The 24,597-nt window shown below is 37.0% G+C and overlaps 2 protein-coding genes across 4 annotated transcripts in view; one reads left to right on the top strand and one right to left on the bottom strand.

The window, feature by feature from the left end:
• LOC138325039 (lethal(3)malignant brain tumor-like protein 3) overlaps window positions 1–8,850 on the bottom strand; it is a 38,877-nt gene extending 30,027 nt beyond the window's left edge. For 2 of the 3 annotated variants that reach the window (XM_069270395.1, XM_069270393.1), the window contains exons 1-2: window positions 8,742–8,850; window positions 4,484–4,697 (exon numbers count right to left, since the gene is read on the bottom strand). In XM_069270395.1, the coding sequence (XP_069126496.1) occupies window positions 4,484–4,688 (205 nt within the window). In that variant the 5' untranslated portion in view covers window positions 4,689–4,697; window positions 8,742–8,850. Of the gene's footprint in view, window positions 1–4,483; window positions 4,698–6,730; window positions 6,775–8,741 lie in introns of all 3 variants that reach the window. The other variant, XM_069270394.1, reaches the window with a different exon arrangement.
• A 174-nt stretch (window positions 8,851–9,024) lies between these two features.
• On the top strand, window positions 9,025–24,286 carry LOC138325042 (protein-L-isoaspartate O-methyltransferase domain-containing protein 1-like). Its single transcript, XM_069270398.1, has 5 exons — window positions 9,025–9,131; window positions 12,655–12,987; window positions 14,880–15,154; window positions 18,239–18,356; window positions 19,567–24,286. The coding sequence occupies exons 2-5, from the start codon at window positions 12,681–12,683 to the stop codon at window positions 20,691–20,693; spliced, it is 1,827 nt and encodes a 608-aa protein (XP_069126499.1). The 5' UTR covers window positions 9,025–9,131; window positions 12,655–12,680; the 3' UTR covers window positions 20,694–24,286.
• The last annotated feature ends 311 nt before the right edge of the window (window positions 24,287–24,597 follow it).

Genomic DNA, 24,597 nt, shown 5'->3' on the forward strand with positions numbered 1-24,597 from the left:
TCCCCATTCCGAATACCGGACAGATTTTGAGACCGGAATAGTCAAATATAACTAAAAAAAACTTCTGAAAACCGGCCTTACCTGAGCGACACCGATCGCTTGAGGTCGGATCAACCGACCGTGAAATACACAAGTGTCCAAATAGTTGTCGCATGCCATGTCCTGGGGCGTGTATACAGGTGTGAAGGCTATATGTATGTACTGTACACGGTAATTATACCGGAGATGATGGTGTAATTATCTAATCATGTCTATTGTTTAAATATTAAACGAAGTGAAGCATGGAACTGTAGGCCTACCACGCGGTTTGTTTACTGTATGAAAACAAGCAGAGCTAGTAAAGAGAAAGTTTCGTATTCAATTATGAGAGGCCTCACATGGGTTATTTATTTAGCTGTCGGATAACGCACATTCTCTGTATGAAGAAGCCGAAGCCATGTATTGTTTTAGAAAATGGCCAAATCACATAATGACCGGCATCGACTGATCATTGTGTAATTAGAAACAACATGATTTTTAAATGATTCTCCATACTTTTAGTTGAATAAACAAATGTTCAAAACAAAAAATATTACAAAGTCTATCCGCTGTGATTATGTTTTAATAAAGAACTAACCAATGATAGTTATGAATTTTAGCCCTGTTTGTGCGGTTGCTTCGACCATATTTGATTCTTGTCATTCTTACTTTGAACTTTGACTCGTCAATATCATTTTGATTAATTCACTACACGTAAAGAATGTCAAAACCACCTACCAAACGAAGACGTCTTGAATTATCTCTGGACGACAAAATCAAAATCATCACGGAATCACAGACATTACCAAAACCTACACACAAACAGCTGAGTGAAAAGTATGGCATCGGTAAAAGTACAGTATCCGACATTTTAAAGCGGAAAGACGTCTACATGAAGAACATAGAAGAAAACAGCAATGGAAATATGTTTCGATTCTCGGCGACGACGAAATACGAACAGTTAAATGAACTTATGTGGGACTGGTTCCGACAGGCTCGTGACAAGTCTATTCCTCTTTCTGGTCCAATTTTGCAACAGAAGTCATTGGAATTCGCATCTTGGCTACAGATCTCAGACTTTAAGGCATCAAACGGGTGGCTGGATAAGTTTAAGACTAGACATTCTATAAAGGCCTTCAAAGTGAGCGGTGAAAGTGCTGGTATAGATGACAAACTGGTTGAAGATTACAAACAGCAGCTTCCAGAGATCTGTGACGGTTACAGCACCAGTGACATCTTTAACTGTGATGAAACAGGACTTTACTTCCGTGTGTTACCGGACAAGACACTTTCACAGAAAGGATCTTCCTCTAAAGGTGTTAAGAACTCAAAGGAACGATTAACTGTAATGTTTGCGTGTAGTGCTACCGGAGAGAAACTGAAACCTCTAGTGATAGGAAAAGCCAAACAACCAAGATGTTTCAGAAATCTTAAGTCTTCCAAGATGCCCGTTACATGGAGCCATAACAGGAAAGCATGGATGGACAGTTACATTTTTGGGGAGTGGATTAAAGGTGTAGACAGACAGATGAAACGAGAGAAACGGAACATTCTCATGTTTTTAGACAATGCCACATCACATGCAAAGGACATTAAGTTGGACAACGTGAAGCTAAAATTCCTTCCCGCCAACTGCACATCTCATCTTCAGCCTCTCGATCAAGGGATTATCCGTGCGTTTAAAGCCCGCTACCGATCAAAGATGATGAAGAGTTTAGTGACCGAGATTGACCGTGTTGACAATGTTAAAGAACTATGTAAACAGATTAGTGTGCTTGATGCTCTCTTTTGGATACGCGATGCTTGGAGCGAGACTCGTACCGATACCATCCAGAAGTGCTTTGCCCTTTCCGGTTTCTGCCAAACCGACGCTAGAGAGGACGACAGTGATAATGATGAAGAAGGTGATGACGACATACCGCTTGCCAAGCTGATGAGGATCGCCAAGACAGCTGACATCAACAAGGACACGCTTCTGACATTTGACGACAACATTCCTGTGGAAGATGACGGCGAGGAGTGGGAGCAGAGCCTGGTCACCAAACATCTGTGTACCAACGAAGATGCAGCTGACGACGATTCTGAAGAGGAATCAGGTGCTCTCACATCTGATGAACCCGCTGTGACACTGAAGGAGATCTCCGAATTCTCGCGACGATTGAGGCAGTTTGCTGTTCTGAGAGACGATAGGTTTCTAGACATTGCACATGATCTCCGTGTCCTTAGTGAGGATGCTATGGTCCGACACCATTGCAATTTGACTCAATCAACATTGGACAATTTTTTCCTGAAGTGATTATGTAATATGAAAGAAAAGACAGTGTTCTCCGGATTTAAAGCATGAACAGTATTCTGTGACATATTTGTTAACAGACGTTCCGTGTACGTATCAAGTGTTACCTGGATTTAAATTATATTCTGTGATGTATTTGTTGACAGACTGTCCGTGTACTTATCAACGAAGTGTTCTGTGGATTTAAATTATAAATTATATTCTGTGGTGAATTTGTTGACAGACTTTCCGTGCATTTATCAAGTTTTCCTGGATTTAAATTATAGATTATATTCTGTGATGTATTTGTTGAATAACTTTCCGTTCATATTGGACAAGAACAATTTCTTAAATGAATTCTTTCGTGACAGTGATTTATTTTTGGATTTCTGTCTAGGCGGAATTACGATCTATGAATGTGACACTTTTTGTATCCCTTTACATTCAGTAGAAATAAGTTAGCTGTGTTCTGCATATTAACGTTATAAGTCAATATCAAGTGTTGAAATAAAATGTACAATGCATGATAATTATATATCAATTAAATTATTCAAAATATATACAATGTTTGTTTTTATTTTGTTATGTGTATCATGTGTACCCTTTATGGGCCCCTCAACCGGAAGCGATCGGCCGTATGTAGGTCAGTACAGCCAAGAGCATTCCATGGAATATTCACGCAACTTACTACGCTCATAAGCGGTTAATAAGCGGTAACAAAGTCAAAATTGTTGTTTATCATTCATTTTAATGATACAATTCTCTTTTTTGTGACAACCTTCATATTAACAATAATATCGATCAGTTATACCGAACACTAAGCCTATATAGGCACATGTATATGGTTATATCATAGTATAGAAAACGTCTTCCGGTCAATTAAATCCGGATCGTAATGATCGATATTCGGTTAACTTCTCCAAACCGAACCCTCTCTAAACCGGCCGAAATTCTATGCACCGACCATGATCGGTTTGGGGAGGTTCCACTGTATATCTTTGTGAATAAAATTTTATCTTGGTAAATATCAATACATTCCGTCATTATTTTTTAAAATTAAATCATATATTTTACATACATCTTAAAGACTGTGAATCTCTATATATTTTATCTATATAAGTTAATCTTCGTTAGCAGAACTGTGATTCTATCTGTACAGTGCTCCAGATAGTTTTTGGCCGTGAGTAATTGTACTCACACTTTTGAAAAGGGAGGGGTACAACTTTATTTAACTCTTGACTTCAGTTTGAATCCAAAAGTTAACAGATATGTCGGAAAAAGTTATGTGGTTATAGAGTATAAATTATCCTAATGACAAGCTATAAATGTATATATGACTGTTATTTGTCTAATTTAACTAATTTTTTTCTGATTTTATTTCTGGATGTAAGCACTTAATAACAATTGGGTTGTGTAATACAAATATTGTTAGGGGTAATTAGTACACATTCATACTATTTTTAGGAGTAATTAACAAATTTTAAGGAGTTTTTTACCTGTGTACTCATCTTAACAGGAGCACTTTATAAATATATTTTATGTTATAAGTTAAATTGTATCTTGGTAAAATTGAACTTAAATCTCTGAATATATTTTATCTTGTAAGTTGAACTCTAAATATCTGGGTGTCTGCCCAATTGTACCACGTCATATCACATTTGTTGCTTTGACTTTTGTAAGTTGTTGCAGCTGTTGTACAATTTAATTAAATATTACCATTAAAAGGCTTTAACTTTATCATTGATGCAAACATAGTACATATACACAAATAGCATGCACACAACACATGTACAGCTGTCATCCTTTATAAATACCCCACACAAAAATAAATTACACGTAAATGATTTTTTAAGTCTTTCAATTAGAACATAGTGAGAGCCCCCAGTAACAAATACACATATACTGAAGGCTATGGGGGACGACACACTCAGTACTCACGCCAGCTTCAGTCATCTTCTTGTAAATCTAGCCGTATAAGGCATATGCATTTCGAAAGCCACCATTGTCATCATCAGCAGAATAAATCAATACAAGTGTTCATTTCAGGAGTGATATTTCTCGTTTCTGCATATATAGTGTGCCAGTACCAGTAGCACTTGCATGTTTCATGTCACTGTATTATATTCAATATTTCTTGACCATCTTATATTTTATAGTATTGATTCAGAAAAAGAAAACAAAACATAGACCTACCATTTGATATCGTGAGACTTATAGCACTGGGAAAATTAGCCGACGAGGATGAGATTACAGGAGTGGTCGTCATTAACGGAATGGAAGGGGTTGTCATAGTAACCACAGGAAGTTGAGCAACTGGTTTGCTCGTTTCAATGGCCTCAGTCTTGGCCTTTTTAGCCGGAGGTGGACTCGGCTCATTTGGAGGCTGTGACGAAGACATTTTTTAAACCTAATGAATAAAAAGAAAACATGCATGACGACAATATCTAAATGGTTACAAACACTTTCCTTGTTAGATTATTTGTTTTTTACAACTACAATTGCCGCACATGGATCTGACTTGATTAATTTTCAAACATTGTCATTGACTCATTATTATTATTATACATACAAATTACTTTTCCTTGATGAAAATTTGCGTGTGATGCATGAAATTGCCATGAATTTTTTTTTTCTCCCAGTTTATAATCATTAATTATTCTGAATCTTCATCGATTGATAATACAGGCTCAATTATATCTCCATCCTTTTATTTAAACTGACAGTTATAATTAACATAATCACATATATATTCTTGAACAATTGAAACAAACTGATTGCTTCTCTCCACAGAAATATTTTTTTTTATTCAAGGTTTCAAGCAAAATCGAGAATATCAGTTACATTGAAAGATTCATGTATTTCACTTTTACGATACTGATAGAAAGTTGAACATTTTTGTCTAGGTCTACTGGTTATGAGTGTGTATGTAAAGTGGAGAACAATCATTGTTTTATTCTACATTCCAGCTTCTGAGTTTGATGGAACCGTACAAGCCTCAAGTGCATACATACTTCAATTCTTAATTTTTTGTCTTTTTTTTTTTTAAATTAATGGCTGATTTTTTTATCAACTAATATTTTAATTTATCTCATATCAAAGGCTGGAAGATGTATTAATTGTCAAGACAATAGAGGGTGACCCATTTTTTTGTAAAAAGGGTGCAAGGGTATTAAGAGGGGAGATAACTAGGATTGTCTTCTTTCACATGCAGAGGATGGAAACTCTAGATCTGTCAGCAAGGCAAAGGATGGTGCATCACTATTCAAATTAAGGTTACTTAGTTTTGTTGTAATGATCCCCATCATGATACGACGTTTATCACGATATGGTGTTTTCTTTTTGATGCTCTGTCACTGATAGAGCATAAACAATACTTATCACTTGAACAATAATTGGTGTTTAATCATGTTTATGTCTAATCAAGAAAAAAAAAGAATATAAAATAATTTATTTTGCTTTTGGTGCATGCACAATCAGTACCATATTCCATATTGGACATAGTGCCACAGATTTTTTTTAGGATGCAAGTACATCTAATTATTTGTAATATTTTGATCTTTAAAGTAAATTTAGAAGCCCAAATTTTTCAATGGTGGTAATGGTGTAAAGTAAGTAACTTTTGTAACTGAAGAAAAATATTAAATCGCCTACTCTCGATTTTTATTGAGAAAAAATGCTATTTGTCAGCGATGAAGCAGTTTTAATCAGTCAAAAATTGGAAACTTTCTGTGGTTTTATTGTTCAACTTCAAATGAAAAAAAAAGAACAATAAAACACTTGCACTTTTGACTTCTGAATACAAATCACATTGCTTTAACATTGCTAAAATTTAAAATCGTGGGGTGTATAATAATAATATACGAAAAATGTACTGTGAAGCAAACCATGTAATTTATACCGCGACACATCTTCTGACAGGTTATCGGTGCAGCACAATTCATTTGATGAATTTGTTCTTATTTTGTCGTATTCCAATTTTTGTTATATGTCACGTCGTAGCAATGAAAAGATCGTACATGTTACTGAGGTTGAAGACTGGACCAAGCAGAATGTGTTTGGAAGTCTGAGTTCACGTCTGGCCGTTCTAAATTTTGCAATTTGATTGTTTTTAACATTTGATTGTGAAGGCCTATTATATCTAGATAATACCTGCAAGGTTTCAAATAATGTATTCAACGCAATGATTAAGCACCCCTGTAAGTTTTAATGTTTCTTTTTTTTTTGTGCCCTGGGATCGAAGGCACAAAATAAAAATGAAACATAAAAACTTATAAGACAATTCGGCTCAAGTGAGCTAAAAATGAAGGGGTCGGGGAAGACTCAACTCCACTTATTAGAACCAAATCTGGACTATCTTTCACAAAAGTTAATTAAAATCAATTTCTAAAATGAAATAAAATAAAGAAACAAATGTATAAGCTGTGACTTAAATTCTTTTACCTGAAACGTGTGGCTTAACCTTATTTTCTGTTGCAGCAGATACTCTGGAAAGTATATATGGTATATACATATACAGGTTTCATATTTTCAGTCTGCATTGTATCAGAAACATATACATATAGGGAAAGAGAAATTGATCAAGGCCTCTGAAAGGGGGAGAGGCACTTAGAAGAACAGGGGTATTTATTGGGTCGAATATGGTACCTAAATGGGGTGATGGGAGTTGAGAAATCACTTTGTAACATTAATACTGAAAATTAGATTCACATTTCACAGAAAGGGGGCAGGTGAGGTCACTTATAATCAACTGATTTTAACCATTTAAACCCATATTTTTCAAAACAATTTTTTCAACTTGCTCCACTTTGTCACAAGCAATATATTTTCTGACCTTGTAATAGTCTTTAAGTATCAAGTGTTGTTGTTATACTAGCATAAATTCATGTTTGAGTTAAATGCAAAACCATATGACTTTAGGGATCAATGTAAGGAAAAGGAATAAACTCGGTACATGGAATATTTATGGAAAATTTGTCCATATACTGAGATTGAGTATTTACAGATTCGGATAGATTTATCTTAAATCATAGATTAGCCACTAATTATTGTCAAACACAATGAGGCATATATTTATTAAAAAATGGTATGAAGAGAAAATTTTAACAAAATTAGAGCTCAACAATTAAACAAAAATTAAAGTAGTATGCAGTCTAAATATTGATTTTTAATATGATTTTAATAAAAGCTTTCTAACTCTTATAAATGTTTATTATTTTCAAAATGAATGAATGAACGATGTATCAATATTTTTTTTAATTGATTATTAAAGTTGAATGGAAAAAAAATAATAATAAAAAAACACACTCCAAAAACTTTTTTTAAGCAAACATGAATAGTCTACAGGTGCCAAAATATTATAATTAAATGATTGTATTCACTGGTTTTTTTTTTAAATTATTTTCTTCCATAATAAAACAGACCACAATTAACAGTAAAAGTATTCATACTAGATATTATTTATTTATACCTCTGAGGAAGAATCAATGTAACCATAGTGACATTGGTTTTACAACGTGAAACAATTTGAAATCCGTCGTCTATGCCTTAAACACGTCCGTACAAATAATATTGGGCCTGCCGCGTCCAGCCGAAAATAATTTTTACAGTATATCACATGATGCGTATCCTGTTTGGAGACATGATAACCTATTGAAAACTATTGAAATAAACAGAAAAATAATTATAGCACCTCCATAAAAACAAAATAACAAACATTTCAATAAATATTATACTTATAAAAATAACAGATGATCATTTTGATATTGACATGGCCAAATAAAATTGTACTTCAACTGTAAACAGTGAACAAGGAACCCGAAAAACTGTGACCTTTTTTACATTACAGAAATGGCGGCCCGAAAAGAGAAAGACTATCAACAAACACATTTCAAACACCGTCACTGTTACAGAAAATTAATTATTGCATTAGTTTTTAACTCAAAACAAATTTACTGATATCTGTTGAAATGTTCTTTTAATTGCACTGTGTTTTCCTGGCCTTTTTATGTTTTTATTTCCCGAAAACGTCGACGCGTGAGTGCGGCCTCGTTTTGGTGAGTAAATTATGAAGGTTCAAGAAATAGAAATAAACCAAAAAGTACTTCAAAAGTTCATTTTAGAATGCTGAATAAATTTATCATGCGCACCTAAAATTGCAAATTTACTCAGTTTCCACATATTAATAGGACGACGATTTGTTCCTTGTCTGGTTAAATAATAAACTGCGAATTTAGCAACGGAACGTTACTATTTTTGCCGAAGGAAACGCAAGCAAAAACGAAAACTTGGCCAATATACATATTTGACATAGAAAAACAGGTTAAAATCAAACAGACAGACAATAATTAACGGTAACGAAGTGAAAAACAAATTGGTTCCGTGTTGCTCTTATTTCGATTTTATCAGGGTATGTAAATGTAATAATGAAAACCTCAAAAAATGTTCAACTTACCTATGTTTTCAATAGCACATCGCCATCACACATATTTTGTGGTGGGAGGGTAATAGCACAGCCTTCGTATATTGTCGGCTGTTCCATTACCGTTCGGAAGTACTTTCGATTTATCTTCATAATAGTGCTTTTATTTATTGCTCCGCTTTAGGGATATTGATTTAATTGATTTTTTCCCGAAAAAAATAAATCAACAAATGTTTAGTCAGAAGAAAATTTTTTGTAAAATAGGTTGACTTTGAAGGCAAACATTAATTTTTTGTTGCCCTTTTCATCACGTTCATAATGCGTGTGCGTGATCTGACGTCATACTCTGTTGTTGTTTTGGTTTTTCACAGAGGAAAATTTTGTGAACTCGTTTGACAGACCCGTTGTTTTGAGATACAGCTGGTAAGGTTATGAATAGTATCGTAATGCTTAATGTATTCACTTAACTTAAAACTCACATAAGCCCTGAAAACAGAGCAGTGTCATGTGAGTTGATATAAAATGGTATGTGCAGGTCAAGTGGAGATCCGGAGCTCGTGCACAAAATGTCAGAAACAGCTGATATGGCCTCTTTTTGTTGACGTCGACCTCACAAACCCTTATCGCAACAGCATGACATATGCATCAATTTTTGAAAATGCGCGTTTGCATTATTGCATGGTTTGACTCTATATTTTTTGGTCATTAATAATTAAAAGAAAAATGTAATGGCACCACACCAATCACGTGACCGTTTGTTTATATATCATCAGTTGATGAAGGACATTCACTTGCACAGTGATATAATTATGGGTGGTCGGGTGGTGTAGTGGTTAAGCTGCCTGCCTTTCACCTAGCCGGCCGGGGTTCGATCCCTGGCACGGATGTGAAAAGGTTAGGGGTCACCTACCCGATCACATGGGTTTTCTCCAGGCATAAGTTGTATGACTTGTTTCTCAATCGATGTAAAATAGATACAGTTTATGGGTTGTCAACAAAACATGAAGCCATCCTTCTAAACACACTGGCAGATATCACATCAATGTCGATGTCAAATCTGTTCGAAATTGTTTCAGAGGGATATGCCTTTGACAATTTAATATATACATATGCATGCGCAGTACAGCATGATTTTTGTTTTATATTAAACACTTATGTAATAGGTCCTATAGATATATTAAATTCTTGTTCAAGAAATCCTCACTGACTGTAATCTGTTTAGTTAATGTTATGTAAAATATATATACCTTTGAATTTATACGCTTCATTATAGGACTCATTGCATGGCTTTTTGCACCAGGTACTTTTTGGAGGGGTGGGTTAATTTTACTCGCACATTTGAAAAGGTAGGGGTACAACTATGTCTTTGTGCAAACCCAAAATATCACAGAGGTATATATGTTGGAAAAAGTTATATGGCTATAACAATGTAAAGATTTGAAAAAAAATCTATGATAAGCTATAGCTACTGCAGTAGTATCCTCAAAACTCCAGAGGTTCTGATCACATACAATCTCTACACCCCTGGACTCTATCTCATGGTAAAACTGAAGGCAGCTCAGGGAAATATCCTGAACAAATCGCAGGCCTGCAGAAACTTTCTTTGAAGACTTCAGAGAGATTGATGCCCACTTTAAAGCCACACAGTCAACCATGCACAATGTACTGTTATATGGTTCTTTTGATGTACATCAACAGACTAAATTACCTGCTCTGTTCTGTTGCCTCCAGTTTTACTACAAGATAGTCCAGAGGTGAAGAGATCGTAAGTGAACTCCTGGAGTATCAAGGATGCTGCATTAGCAATTGTGCAATTATTTATTTATCTATCATAGTGTAACAGGGTGCAGGATTTACAGTAAATTGACCCGGCCACAATAGGAAAGCATATTATAGATTTCAAGGAAGGCTCCTTAACTTAAGAGTTTTTCCTTAACAAACATAAATTAGAGCACATAAAATGCAATCCTTTAAAGATGCTCCTGTTTTCCAAAACCCAGCTAGCGTGTCCAAATATATGTTACAGCTAAGTGACATTGCCATTCTTCAAAATACTGACCTAATGCCTCACACTAACTTTCCCTCTTGCTTTTATAATTGATCCTTACACTTTTTATGCCTAAGCCAGACATCTATCTGTCATAATGTCTATTATGCCTAAGCCAGACATCTATCTGTCATAATGTCTAAGTCTGGTGTCAGGGCCAGAGTCTCTCGGGTTATGTATATAATTACCTCATGCAGCAAAGACCAGCTCAAATTTTTCATCAAATGGGCCGAGACATTTCGTACCTGCGCTCTATAGATGTAAACAAACATGTAGACGAACAGGTTGTGTTCGTGATTTCGGACTAAAGAAGGCCCTATAGTGGCTGAATATATATTCCATAGAAATGATTTGATTTTACTTTGAATTTATATTGGCCGTTTATTTCGGATTATTATTATACTAGCTTTATACCGTTTTCACCTCATTATGAAACTTTTCCCTATATAAATATTGACCCCTGACCTTTTACTGTCTGGAACCACTGACCTCACACTGTTCCCTGTATATACATGTAATCCTTGACCTTTTTATGTCTGGAACCATTGACCTCACATAGTTCCCTGTATAACCCCTAGCTGACTTATTGCTGTCTGAAAAGATTGACCTCACATTGTTCCATGTATAACCCCTAACCATTTGTTGTCTGAAACCATTGACCTCATGCTGTTTCATGCTTAACCCATATGGCCTTTTGTTGTCTGAATCCATTGACCTCACATTGTTCCTTTTATAACCCCTCACCTTTTGTTGTCTGAAACCATTGACATGGAACTGTTCTCTATATAACCCCTGACCATTTACTGTCTGGAACCACTGACCTCACACTTTTCTCTGGTATAACCCTGGACCTTTTACTGTCTGAAACCATTGACCTCTAAATTTCCCCTGTATAGCCCTAGACCTTTTACTGTCTGGAACCATTGAACTTAAACTGTCCATTATATAACCCCTGGCCTTTTGCTGTTTGAAACCATTGACCTCACATTGTTCCCTGTACATGTATAACCCTTGATCTTTTGTTGTCTGGAACCATTGATCTCACACTGTTCCCTGTATAACCCCTGACCTTTTGCTGTTGTAGCAACTTTTGACCTTGAAATGTTCTTTATATAATTTCTGACCTTGTTCTGTTGTACATTGTAGCAGCTTTTGATCCTATTCTGGAACTTATATAATTTCTGATAACCCCTGACATTTAGCAGCTTTTGATCCTATTCTGGAACTTATATAATTTCTGATAACCCCTGACCTTTTGGTGTTGTGGTATTCAATTTTTGCCCTCATACTGTTCTCTATATAACCTATGACCTTGTGCTGTTGTGGAAGCCTTTCATCTCACAGTGTTCCTTTAGATACAACCCCTGACCTTTTGTTGGTGCAACAACCTTCAACCTCATACTGTTCCCTATATATATAACCCTTATCCTTGTCCTGTTGTGGTATTTAAGTTTTATTAACTTTTGGCCTCATAGTGTCCGATTAGATTTAACGCTTGGCCTTGTGTTTTTGTGACAACCTTTGACTTCACACTGTTCCTTTGGTGGACACAACCCATGCACTGACCTTGAGCTGTTATGGCAACCTTATATTGGACTCTTTATAACCTATGACCCTTTGCTATTTTACAGAAGTCTTTGACCTTACTCTGTCATGGGAGTCTACCTTTGACCTCAGGCTATTACTTTTATACCTTGTGCTGTTGTTGCAACCTTTGACCTCACATTTTTCTACTTCTGGCATTATGCTGCTGTGATAGCCTTTGACGGAACACTGAAACACCTTTTGACCTCTGACCTTGAACCTTTGTTGCCTAGCTATTATAATCTGACCTCATTTTAGTACAGCTACATTGTATTGAATCCTTCATTGTAATTACATACAATTTATACATTACAGCAGTCTTGTAACAGCCCACTACAGATATGGGTGGGGCAGTGAGTACAGGGGAAGATAATGATGAACTTGTGGATAACTTGATGAATGCGGAATACATTAAAACACCCATGGTGGAGAAGGTATTCCGGGCAGTGGATCGGGCTAACTACTACCTTCCGGACCAGAGAGGCAATGCCTACAAGGATCTGGCGTGGAAACACGGCCACCTGCACCTGTCTGCTCCCTGTATCTACTCAGAAGTGATGGAATCGCTGCTGCTGGAGCCTGGGAAATCCTTCCTCAATCTAGGCAGTGGTACTGGCTATCTCAACACCATGGTGGGGCTCATACTCGGTATGTATAATGGTCTAGTGATTTCCATTACTTTATACTGTATAGTATGTAGACACTAAAAGATATTGACATTAATATGGTCTTGGTTATTATACTAGGTATCTTGATGAAGATACTTCAATGTCTTCCAGATAATTCAGTTAGCACAATGGATTCAGTTAGCACAATGGATTCAGTTAGCACAATGGATTCAGTTAGCACAATGGTATTATAGTACATGTACAAAGGCTTTAGTGTGAAATCTGATGTAATTATCATTAAAATATGTACATTTACAGTAACTAAATGCTTTTCATAGTAAATGGTGGAAATACAACAATATGCTACTGGATCTGGAATTGAATGATTTCCAAAGAGATATCAATTTCACAATTTAGATGGATCGATTCTTGTTGTTTTGGTTATTCTTTACCATCTATTAACACTCATACTAGAATTCCAAACTTTAAATTTGTAGCGCACCATCATCAGATGGTGGGCTATTCAAATCGCTTTTTGTCCGTGGTCCGTGGTCCGTCCTTCCGTCCGTCCCTCCATCCGTCCCTCCATCCGTCCTTCCGTCCGTCCGTCCGTCCGTTAACAATTCTTGTTATCGCTATTTCTCAGAAAGTACTGAAGGGATCTGATTCACATTTCATATGTAGGTTCCCCTAGGGCCCTAGTTGTGCATCTTGCATTTTGGGACCAATCGGTCAACAAGATGGCCGCCAGGCAGCCATCTTGGATTTTGATAGTTAAAGTTTGTTATCGCTATTTCTCAGAAAGCAATGAAGAGATCTGTCTCACATTTCATATGTAGGTTCCCCTAGGGCCCTAGTTGTGCATATTGCATTTTGAAACCAATCGGTCAACAAGATGGCCGCCAGGCAGCCATCTTGGATTTCGATAGTTAAAGTTTGTTATCGCTATAGCTCAGAAAGTGCTGAAGAAATCTTTCTCAAATATAATATGTAGGTTCCTCTAGGGCCCTAGCTGTGCATATTGCGTTTTGGGACCGATCGGTCAACAAGATGGCCGCCAGGCAGCCATCTTGGATTTTGATAGTTAAAGTTTGTTATCGCTATTTCTCACAAAGTACTGAAGGGATCTTTCTCAAATTTCATATGTAGGTTCCCCTAGGGCCCTAGTTGTGCATATTGCGTTTTGGGACCGATCGGTCAACAAGATGGCCGCCAGGCAGCCATCTTGGATTTTGATAGTTAAAGTTTGTTATCGCTATTTCTCACAAAGTACTGAAGGGATCTTTCTCAAATTTCATATGTAGGTTCCCCTAGGGCCCTAGTTGTGCATATTGCATTTTGGGACCGATCGGTCAACAAGATGGCCGCCAGGCAGCCATCTTGGATTTTGATAGTTAAAGATTGTTATCGCTATATCTTACAAAGTACTGAAGAAATCTTTCTCAAATTTTATATGTAGGTTCCCCTAGGGCTCTAGTTGTGCATAATATGTTTTTGGATCGATCGGTCTACAAAATGGCCGCCAGGCTGCCATCTTGGATTTTGATAGTTAAAGATTGTTATCGCTATTTCTCAGAAAGTATTGAATGAATCTGTCTCAAATTTCATATATAGGTTTCCCTAGGGCCCTAGTTGTGCATATTGCGATTTGGGACTGATTGATCTACAAGATGGCCGCCAAGGAGCCACCTTGGATTTTGATAGTTTAAGTTTATTACTGCTGTTTCTCAGAAAGTACTGAAGTGATCTGTCTCAAATTTTATATGTAGTATGTTTGCACAAGTTTGAAAAGCAGAGAAAAGATCCCTCTTTCCATTATCAGACATAGATCATTCTATGGTGGGCGCCAAGATCCCTCTGGGATCTCTTGTAAGGTCTTTAGATAAATTTTTGATTGAACATTTTATGATATGGCTATATGAATGTTTTTAGGTCCCTATGGAATCAACCATGGTGTGGAGTTCCATATGGATGTTGTTGAGTACGCCCAGAAGAGACTTGAGGAGTTTAAACAGAAGTGTGCAACGTTTGAGGATTTTGACTTCTGTGAGCCATGGTTTGTACAGGGCAACTGTCTGCAGATTCCCTCCAGCTGTCGCCTGTATGACCGGGTATACTGCGGAGCTTCATGTCCTCCAGAACACGAGAACTACATGAAGAATCTGTTGGCTGTCGGAGGCATACTGGTGATGCCACTAAATGATCAGGTAAACATCGCTGTCGGAGGCATACTGGTGATGCCACTAAATGATCAGGTAAACATCGCTGTCAGAGGCATACTGGTGATGCCACTAAATGATCAGGTAAACATCTCTGTCAGAGGCATACTGGTGATGCCACTAAATGATCAGGTAAACATCGCTGTCGGAGGCATACTGGTGATGCCACTAAATGATCAGGTAAACATCGCTGTTAGAGGCATACTGGTGATGCCACTAAATGATCAGGTAAACATCGCTGTCAGAGGCATACTGGTGATGCCACTAAATGATCAGGTAAACATCGCTGTCAGAGGCATACTGGTGATGCCACTAAATGATCAGGTAAACATCACTGTTAGAGGCATACTGGTGATGCCACTAAATGATCAGGTAAACATCACTGTTAGAGGCATACTGGTGATGCCACTAAATGATCAGGTAAACATCACTGTTAGAGGCATACTGGTGATGCCACTAAATGATCAGGTAAACATCACTGTTAGAGGCATACTGGTGATGCCACTAAATGGACAGGTAAACATCGCTGTCAGAGGCATACTGGTGATGCCACTAAATGATCAGGTAAACATCACTGTTAGAGGCATACTGGTGATGCCACTAAATGATCAGGTAAACATCACTGTTAGAGGCATACTGGTGATGCCACTAAATGATCAGGTAAACATCGCTGTCAGAGGCATACTGGTGATGCCACTAAATGATCAGGTAAACATCACTGTCAGAGGCATACTGGTGATGCCACTAAATGATCAGGTAAACATTGCTGTCAGAGGCATACTGGTGATGCCACTAAATGATCAGGTAAACATCACTGTCAGAGGCATACTGGTGATGCCACTAAATGATCAGGTAAACATCACTGTTAGAGGCATACTGGTGATGCCACTAAATGGACAGGTAAACATCACTGTTAGAGGCATACTGGTGATGCCACTAAATGGACAGGTAAACATCACTGTCAGAGGCATACTGGTGATGCCACTAAATGATCAGGTAAACATCACTGTTAGAGGCATACTGGTGATGCCACTAAATGATCAGGTAAACATCTCTGTTAGAGGCATACTGGTGATGCCACTAAATGATCAGGTAAACATCACTGTTAGAGGCATACTGGTGATGCCACTAAATGATCAGGTAAACATAACTGTTACAGGCATACTGGTGATGCCACTAAATGATCAGGTAAACATCGCTGTTAGAGGCATACTGGTGATGCCACTAAATGATCAGGTAAACATCGCTGTTAGAGGCATACTGGTGATGCCACTAAATGATCAGGTAAACATCACTGTTAGAGGCATACTGGTGATGCCACTAAATGATCAGGTAAACATCACTGTTAGAGGCATACTGGTGATGCCACTAAATGATCAGGTAAACATCACTGTTAGAGGCATACTGGTGATGCCACTAAATGATCAGGTAAACATTGCTCTCAGAGGCATACTGGTGATGCCACTAAATGATCAGGTAAACATCACTGTTAGAGGCATACTGGTGATGCCACTAAATGATCAGGTAAACATCACTGTTAGAGGCATACTGGTGATGCCACTAAATGATCAGGTAAACATCACTGTTAGAGGCATACTGGTGATGCCACTAAATGATCAGGTAAACATCACTGTTAGAGGCATACTGGTGATGCCACTAAATGATCAGGTAAACATCACTGTTAGAGGCATACTGGTGATGCCACTAAATGATCAGATAAACATCACTGTCAGAGGCATACTGGTGATGTCACTAAATGATCAGGTAAACATCACTGTCAGAGACATACTGGTGATGTCACTAAATGATCAGGTAAACATCGCTGTCAGAGGCATACTGGTGATGTCACTAAATGATCAGGTAAACATCGCTGTCAGAGACATACTGGTGATGTCACTAAATGATCAGGTAAACATCGCTGTCAGAGGCATACGTGGCATATGTCAGCATACTGGTGATGTCACTAAATGATCAGGTAAACATCGCTGTCAGAGGCATACTGGTGATGTCACTAAATGATCAGATAAACATCACTGTCAGAGGCATACTGGTGATGCCACTAAATGATCAGGTAAACATCACTGTCAGAGGTAAAATGGTGATGCCACTAAATGATCAGGTAAACATCACTGTTAGAGGCATACTGGTGATGCCACTAAATGATCAGGTAAACATCACTGTTAGAGGCATACTGGTGATGCCACTAAATGATCAGGTAAACATTGCTCTCAGAGGCATACTGGTGATGCCACTAAATGATCAGGTAAACATCACTGTTAGAGGCATACTGGTGATGCCACTAAATGATCAGGTAAACATTGCTCTCGGAGGCATACTGGTGATGCCACTAAATGATCAGGTAAACATTGCTCTCGGAGGCATACTGGTGATGCCACTAAATGATCAGGTAAACATCACTGTTAGAGGCATACTGGTGATGCCACTAAATGATCAGGTAAACATCACTGTTAGAGGCATACTGGTGATGCCACTTAATGATCAGGTAAACATCGCTGTCAGTGGCATACTGGTGATGCCACTAAATGATCAGATAAACATTGCTGTCAGTGGCATACTGGTGATGCCACATGTATATAGATTATGATATTCTTTTGATTCCACCATTTGTATTTAAAAATTTAGAATCCTATAGCACTTTTTGAAGCCCTTATCTCAAACTAAATGCATACTGAAAATAAGAAAATCAGATTTTCTTTTGCAAATTGATTTGTGGCTTGCTTTGTGGAATAATTTAATGCAAGGCCTGCCCAAATTTGGTTCTGTTAAGTGTGCATGGCCTTTCTGAAAACCAGCAAAAACTCGTGTGATTCATGGATAGCTCAGTTGAACATGTGAGCAATTTGAATTTAGAAAAACTGATAGTTAGTACAATAGTACTTAATGTCTAAATGCTGTGTGTATATACATTTTATTATACAAAATATATGTATGTACACATATGAAATTTGTGAAAATGGTACAGTGTATTTATAGATTATACATACATATGTTTGACTTTGTTACTACTAAGTCTTATAACAGGATTTAATTAAGAATGATGCATCCTTGTAGCTTTTACAGATCCGTCGTACTGGGGAGACTAGTTGGGAATCCAAGGGAGTGATGTCGGTATCGTTCGCTACCCTGATAAGTCCGACTAAGGAAGACTCTAATGAAACGGTGGAGCTACGTAAGTATACATCATTCACATGTATGAAAAAGAACCTCTGCATACTAAAGACTGTTCTATTTCTTTCTGACCATACTGGGCCCAATTTCACAAACATTCCTGTTATCTGTAAAGAATTCCTTAACATAAAACTCCTCATAGGAAAGCTTTATAAAAGTTAAATACAATAGTTGACTTCTGCCGGGATCAGGGTTTAGATTTAGGGGTGATAGGTCACTGCCAGGGTAGCTTTCTAGGAGATTTCAGACAGAGATGCGAAATTATTTCCCCCTACGTCATACACTATGTGTACTTACATACATTACACCTGTGTATCAGGGTTTATTAGTCGCCATACTGTGTTTGTACCTTTGAGGACCCGGATGTAAACTTTCTGTGACGTCACGCCATCTTTTCTGAAATCTCCTATTTGTACACCTGTGTCTCAAGGTTATCTCCCCTACATCATACACTACGTGTACTGTCCTACATTACACCTGTGTATCGGGGTTATCTCCCCTACATCATACACTACGTGTACTGTCCTACATTACACCTGTGTATCAGGGTTATCTCCCCTACATCATACACTACGCGTACTGTCCTACATTACACCTGTGTATCAGAGTTATCTCCCCTACATCATACACTACATGTACTGTCCAACATCATACACTTTACCTGGGTCGTTTTCGTTTATTCGGAACAACCGGTTCGACCATTGGTTAAAGTCATTATTTCAAGTATAAATTTTGACGGACCTGCAGTTTTTGATACAGGCCTGTGAGGGCTTTGCTTAGGCTCGTCTGAAAACAATGTAAAAGCCCCAGGTCCGTCTTTAATTAATAAACGAACACTTAGGTCCAACCAGTCAAACCGTATAATCGAAAACGGCCATACTGTCCTACACTGTGTATCAGGGTTATCTCCCCTACGTACATTATCCACACTTTATAGTGCTCTGCAATATATCGTCCAATAGAGACACTCCTAAATCCTTACAAATTAGGATTGCAATGACATATTCTGTTATATTCAAACTGGCCAAGCTTGATTTCTTCTCAAAGTAAATTCAACAATCAAGTTAAAATATAATGACATTCAATTTAGTTGTGCTTCAGTAAGATAATGAAGATTTTAATATGATTTTAGGGAAAAATAAATTGTGTCAACTTAATATGATTTTAGGGAAAAATAAATTGTGTCAACTTAATTTTTTTTTGTATTTCAGCGGAGGCGAGCATTCCAATCCTCCAGGGCATTTGTCGAGATGGCATCAGGAAAATAATTCGTAATAATATTTATAAGGAACATCCATCTTTGAATGCTGTCCGTAAGCGACCTGCCAAAAAACAGAAGGCCAGACGTCAAAGACGAAAACGCATCAACATGGTGCCAATGAGTATGGGAATGATGATCCTCGGCCAGTTTGATGGAAGTGATGAGAGCGACGAGGACAACATTATAGACCATCAGGGTCTTTCATGTAGAGACGAAGGCGAGGAGGAGGAGATCTCTGGGTCAGACAAAGAACAGGAGGAGGAGGAGGATAGACAAAGGAGGAGGAGGAACGGCAGAAAGTCAGCTCGACAGAGAATGGAGGAGGATATAGAGGAAGATGTGGAGGAAGATGAGGTGGAAGAAGATGAGGAGGAGGATGAAGATTTTGAAACTAGTATCAGACATAGAGCCACTGCCCATCAAACTTTACAGGAACTGGCCACAAGACTTCATGAAGTCAGGACGCGGCTCAGTGCACAAAGAAACCGGGACCACATGGCAAGTTTACAGCATGAGGAGGAGGAGGAGGTAGAGGAAGAGGAAAATCAAAATACAAAAAGTGAAGGGAAGGATGATAAAGGGGTGGAGGAAGGGATGACAAGTAATGGTGTTGATGAAGGACTAGTGGAGGACATTAGTGAGGACAAGGGGGAAGTACAAAGTAAAAGTGGTGGTTCACTTGAGGACTTGGAGGATAAAGAGGACATGGAACTTGACTTCACTGAAATGTTCCCCCCTCCTCCTCTTCCTTCCTCTAGTGGCAGTCCGCCACATAAACAACGGTACTCCTCCAGTACCAGTGTTGACACCTCAGAGACCTCTGGCATCGGTTCTCTCTCCGAGACATCAGCTATGGGATCGCTGGGAGAGGACCTGTTTTTGATGCAGGCCATGAGCCCATCGTGCTCCCAGGCCAATCCTGTGGAGGGTAGTCCGACAGATCTGTTCTTGGGTACGGAGTGTATAGACATAGACGCAGCTCCTAAAGAGTGCATTAAAACTTACATGAAGGAGAAAATTGACTTGCTGCCTCTTCCCGAGGCTCTGAAGGCCTTCCTCATGTATTACAGAGAATGACGTAAGACTGGAGTGATCTCCCCTTACTCACTAGTCAAGTCATGCTAGTGTGCCTATGTGTTGCGGGCATTTGTACACCAGTTATATTGCAGATCTAAACACAATCATGATAAAAAATGTTATCAGTGGGGAATATCTTTCAGAATCTCTTATAACAGAGAAGAAATTCATTTCTGTTACATATATACATTCATGAAATGTGTATACGTAGATAATGAGAGACTTACATAGATGCTAGCAGTATTCTTGTTGTTTTATCTATTTTTCATTTGCTAATAATTATAATATACTATGTAAATAGCAAACAAGTAGACATCTCTGCAAAGACAATAAACAGCAGCGAGTACATTGTTGTTATTGTATGTCATGACTCTAGTGCTTCAGTGTTCACGTTAAATCTAAACTAGAAATACTTTTACAAAAGATATCTTTGTTTTCTACTGAAGTCTAGTGCCATTAATTTGTCATATCCTTTCATATTTGTATAGTTAACGAGGTTTTAGTGATGTGTCATATTAAACATCAAGGTAAGTCTAATTACCATAAAACACACTCATTTATTATGCAAATCTGTCCATTTATAACGGTAATTATGACACTGTCATATAACCACAGATAACAACTGGATTAATCCGACCTGTGTATTATGGTATCCTGTTTAAACTGACTCTTACTGTGATGTCTAATTTCTATATATTCGGATCAACTGTACAATCTGACTCTTGTTATTACCACAACCTGTTTAGCCCAACGTCTGTATATTCGGACATCCTGTGTAACATGGATCTCAAGAGCATCAAAATGCCAGGTTGTTTAATATACTGAAATCCAAAACTTATTTAAGCATTTAAACTGTCTCCTTTCCCAATTTGATTTGTTAGTCAAAGGATTTCTATTGAGATATGTTTCTCTGAACCTCAAATACTGTAACTGTACTTAAGGGCAAAATTTATTAATTTTTTTCTTTATCTAGTACTGGTTTAAACATCACAATCATTTTTGAGGACATTTATTTCTGGTAGTGAACGGTGCTTATAAGACTACTGTACTATATTATATACGTCTACAGTAAAAAAAAATGTCCTCTGAATTTATATATATTGTTATTTACCTATAAAGTTTTTAATTTTAATTTTCAATGCGTTGTCTAATACACAGGATAATATATACAGCGAGTATGCTGTGTATAGTATGTGCAATGTGCTTATTTTAGGTTCAGCATTTCAAAGATAAGTACCAGGTTGTATTGTCTCTTCAAATTTAAGAAATTTTGAGTGAAAGAAGATGTATTTTATTTTGTTTTAGAACAAAAATAAATAATGTAAATACACCACAAGATGTTAAAGCCAAGATTTGCCTCTAGTATAAATACCATTTAGTTGGAGACTCACAGTTGATTGCACTAGAAACCTATATTATACTATGCTATGCTGCACTCATCAGTCAAGCGTATAGTGTATTCGATCATGGGTGTCATATGATGAAGATACCCCTATATCCTTCACATCCACATTTATAAGGAATATCACCTAGAGCAAACTCACACCTGATTTCCAACCAAGTATAGGAGGTCAAGAAGCATTGCTTACGTAATATAGAAGAAATCAGTATATCTGTAAGTATAAGTTATATTCATGAGCTTTTAAACCAATTTTGATGTTTACATGACAGTCTTCTTGCATAATGTGTACAACATAAACACTTGCAGATATATTGATGGGAATTTTCCAGCTGTGATATTTGTCTGTTAATAATGTCATTTAATGGAAATTAAATATATTTAATTCATACACAAATTGTATATATAATTTAGTGATAAAATATAATGCATTAATTGGATTATAATTGTATTGTTGGTCTATGTTAAATGTGCATGCTTTCTATTTATATATACATGTATATAAATTTATTGTCTGTTATACAATGTAATTGCCCACTCACAGGGGCAAGCTGGAAATCCCAACCCACTGTTATATATCTAGCTACAATATACAAAACATGAGCTGTGGGCTAGGAATTCATGCCAAACCCCTGTGTGGTATTCTATAATTTGCATATCACAGAGAAATCTGCCCTTGTGGGTAGGTATTGATTGTGACGTCATGTGTTTGGGAGCAAAATGACGTAAAAACATTTATTTTGCTCACAAAATAATGACATGACGTTGAATTTACTTACCCACACGGGAGGCAACTCTGTAATTTACAAAACAGAATAGTTAAAGGTGAACCAGTTATAGCGTGTATGTATTTGTCTGGCGATGTGCCGGATGAGAAGCCCACCTGTAAGCACCATTCTTCTTCTTAAGTAGTTTTATCAACCTCGTTTGGTGTCAAGTAGGACTCCACAAGATTATAAATGCATTTTATACACATATACTCTCTTTCAATGAAAAGGAAAGAACCAATAGATGATATAGACATGCATTTAGCTTGAGAAGTAGCATCCCCATTGCTATGATAGCGATGGTGATTATGTACATTATGATAGGCCATTAATGTTCCTTTAATTGGATCATATGGAAATCAATATTTCTTTAATTCGTTGCAACTTGAAATTGATCTATAATTTCATTTTTGTGTGGTCCACGTTCAATACATTTTGTATTTCTCTATACATTGCATTTTTTTTGGTTTTTTGTGTGTACATTATGTCATTTCTATACAAGGATCTTTCATGCCTATGCAATTAGAGGAATGGGTTTACCTTAATTAGTGATTGCTATATCTAAATCATAATCGCTTTGGTTTTGGTCTTTAGCTCACAATAAATTGTTCACTTGTTTCTTTCATTTCTTTTGAAATTTAACATTCGTGAAATGATGTTGTACATTTCTCCACTACTATTGTCTTTCTAGGAGGATTTTACAAATTCAGAGTATCAGATACACATATTCATGGGTTCTTAATTTCAGCATAGAAGGCTTCGTAAATATCCTTCCCTTACAATCGTCGGTGACCCATGGTTGATTGCACTACATTACGCTTCACTGATCATAGTGATAAATGCACCAAAGAGTATAATTGTGCTCTCAAATATGGGTGTCTGACGATTGTTCCTACATGTTGGTTTTGTAATTCAAGAATGGATCACTAATCTGGAGTGATAATTCATATGTTAATTATGTTTATAGTTAATTGAATTAAGAAATCTACATCTATGATCATATGAATATTGGAATGGTTTTGAATCAGCATCCCTAAGTTGTAGATACATATATTTATTTATATGAGTTTTACTTAATACATGTTAATATGTATTATGAATTTGCATTGATTTGTGCCAAGGCTTTTCCGTATTGGAGAACAAACGGAAAAGGAGAAGGATTCATTTCTGTATGTACTAGATAAGGACAGTTACAGGATTTCTTTGAATTCATTCATCCCTGAAATTTCATAATGAACTATTCCAGCCTTATATAATTGGAAGAGTTCATACACATTTCGGGGGTGGATCAGTAAAACAATGGTGTTCATTTGTACTGTATTTACACAATGTGTATATAGCAAGGACTACACTCCACTAACCGATTCTTCAGTGATTGTTAATAAATATGTTGTACAGTGTGAACATTAAAAGTTTTGCAGTTAAAATTGTTCTTTATTTTGTTTGCCATTCTATAATTCTTTGCCTGTGGATGGGACACAAGGTTGTTTAAGAATTTCACATCATCAAAATTATTTCATGAAATTTAATATTGAATTTTTAATTTGTAAAATTGGAGAGTACACAAAAGACAAAATTCCCAACATTGAAATTAGAAAAGGATTATCACTATTATTTGAATTTGTATGTGTATTGTTACATTGTTTCCTGACCAGGCAACATTCCAAGAAGTATTAAAAGCCACATGACATTTAGTTGTTGAATATAGTTACTGCAGTTACCCTGATCCAACAAGGCA

Source organism: Argopecten irradians, chromosome 6 (genome assembly GCF_041381155.1).
Source record: "Argopecten irradians isolate NY chromosome 6, Ai_NY, whole genome shotgun sequence".
NCBI lineage: Eukaryota > Metazoa > Mollusca > Bivalvia > Pectinida > Pectinidae > Argopecten > Argopecten irradians.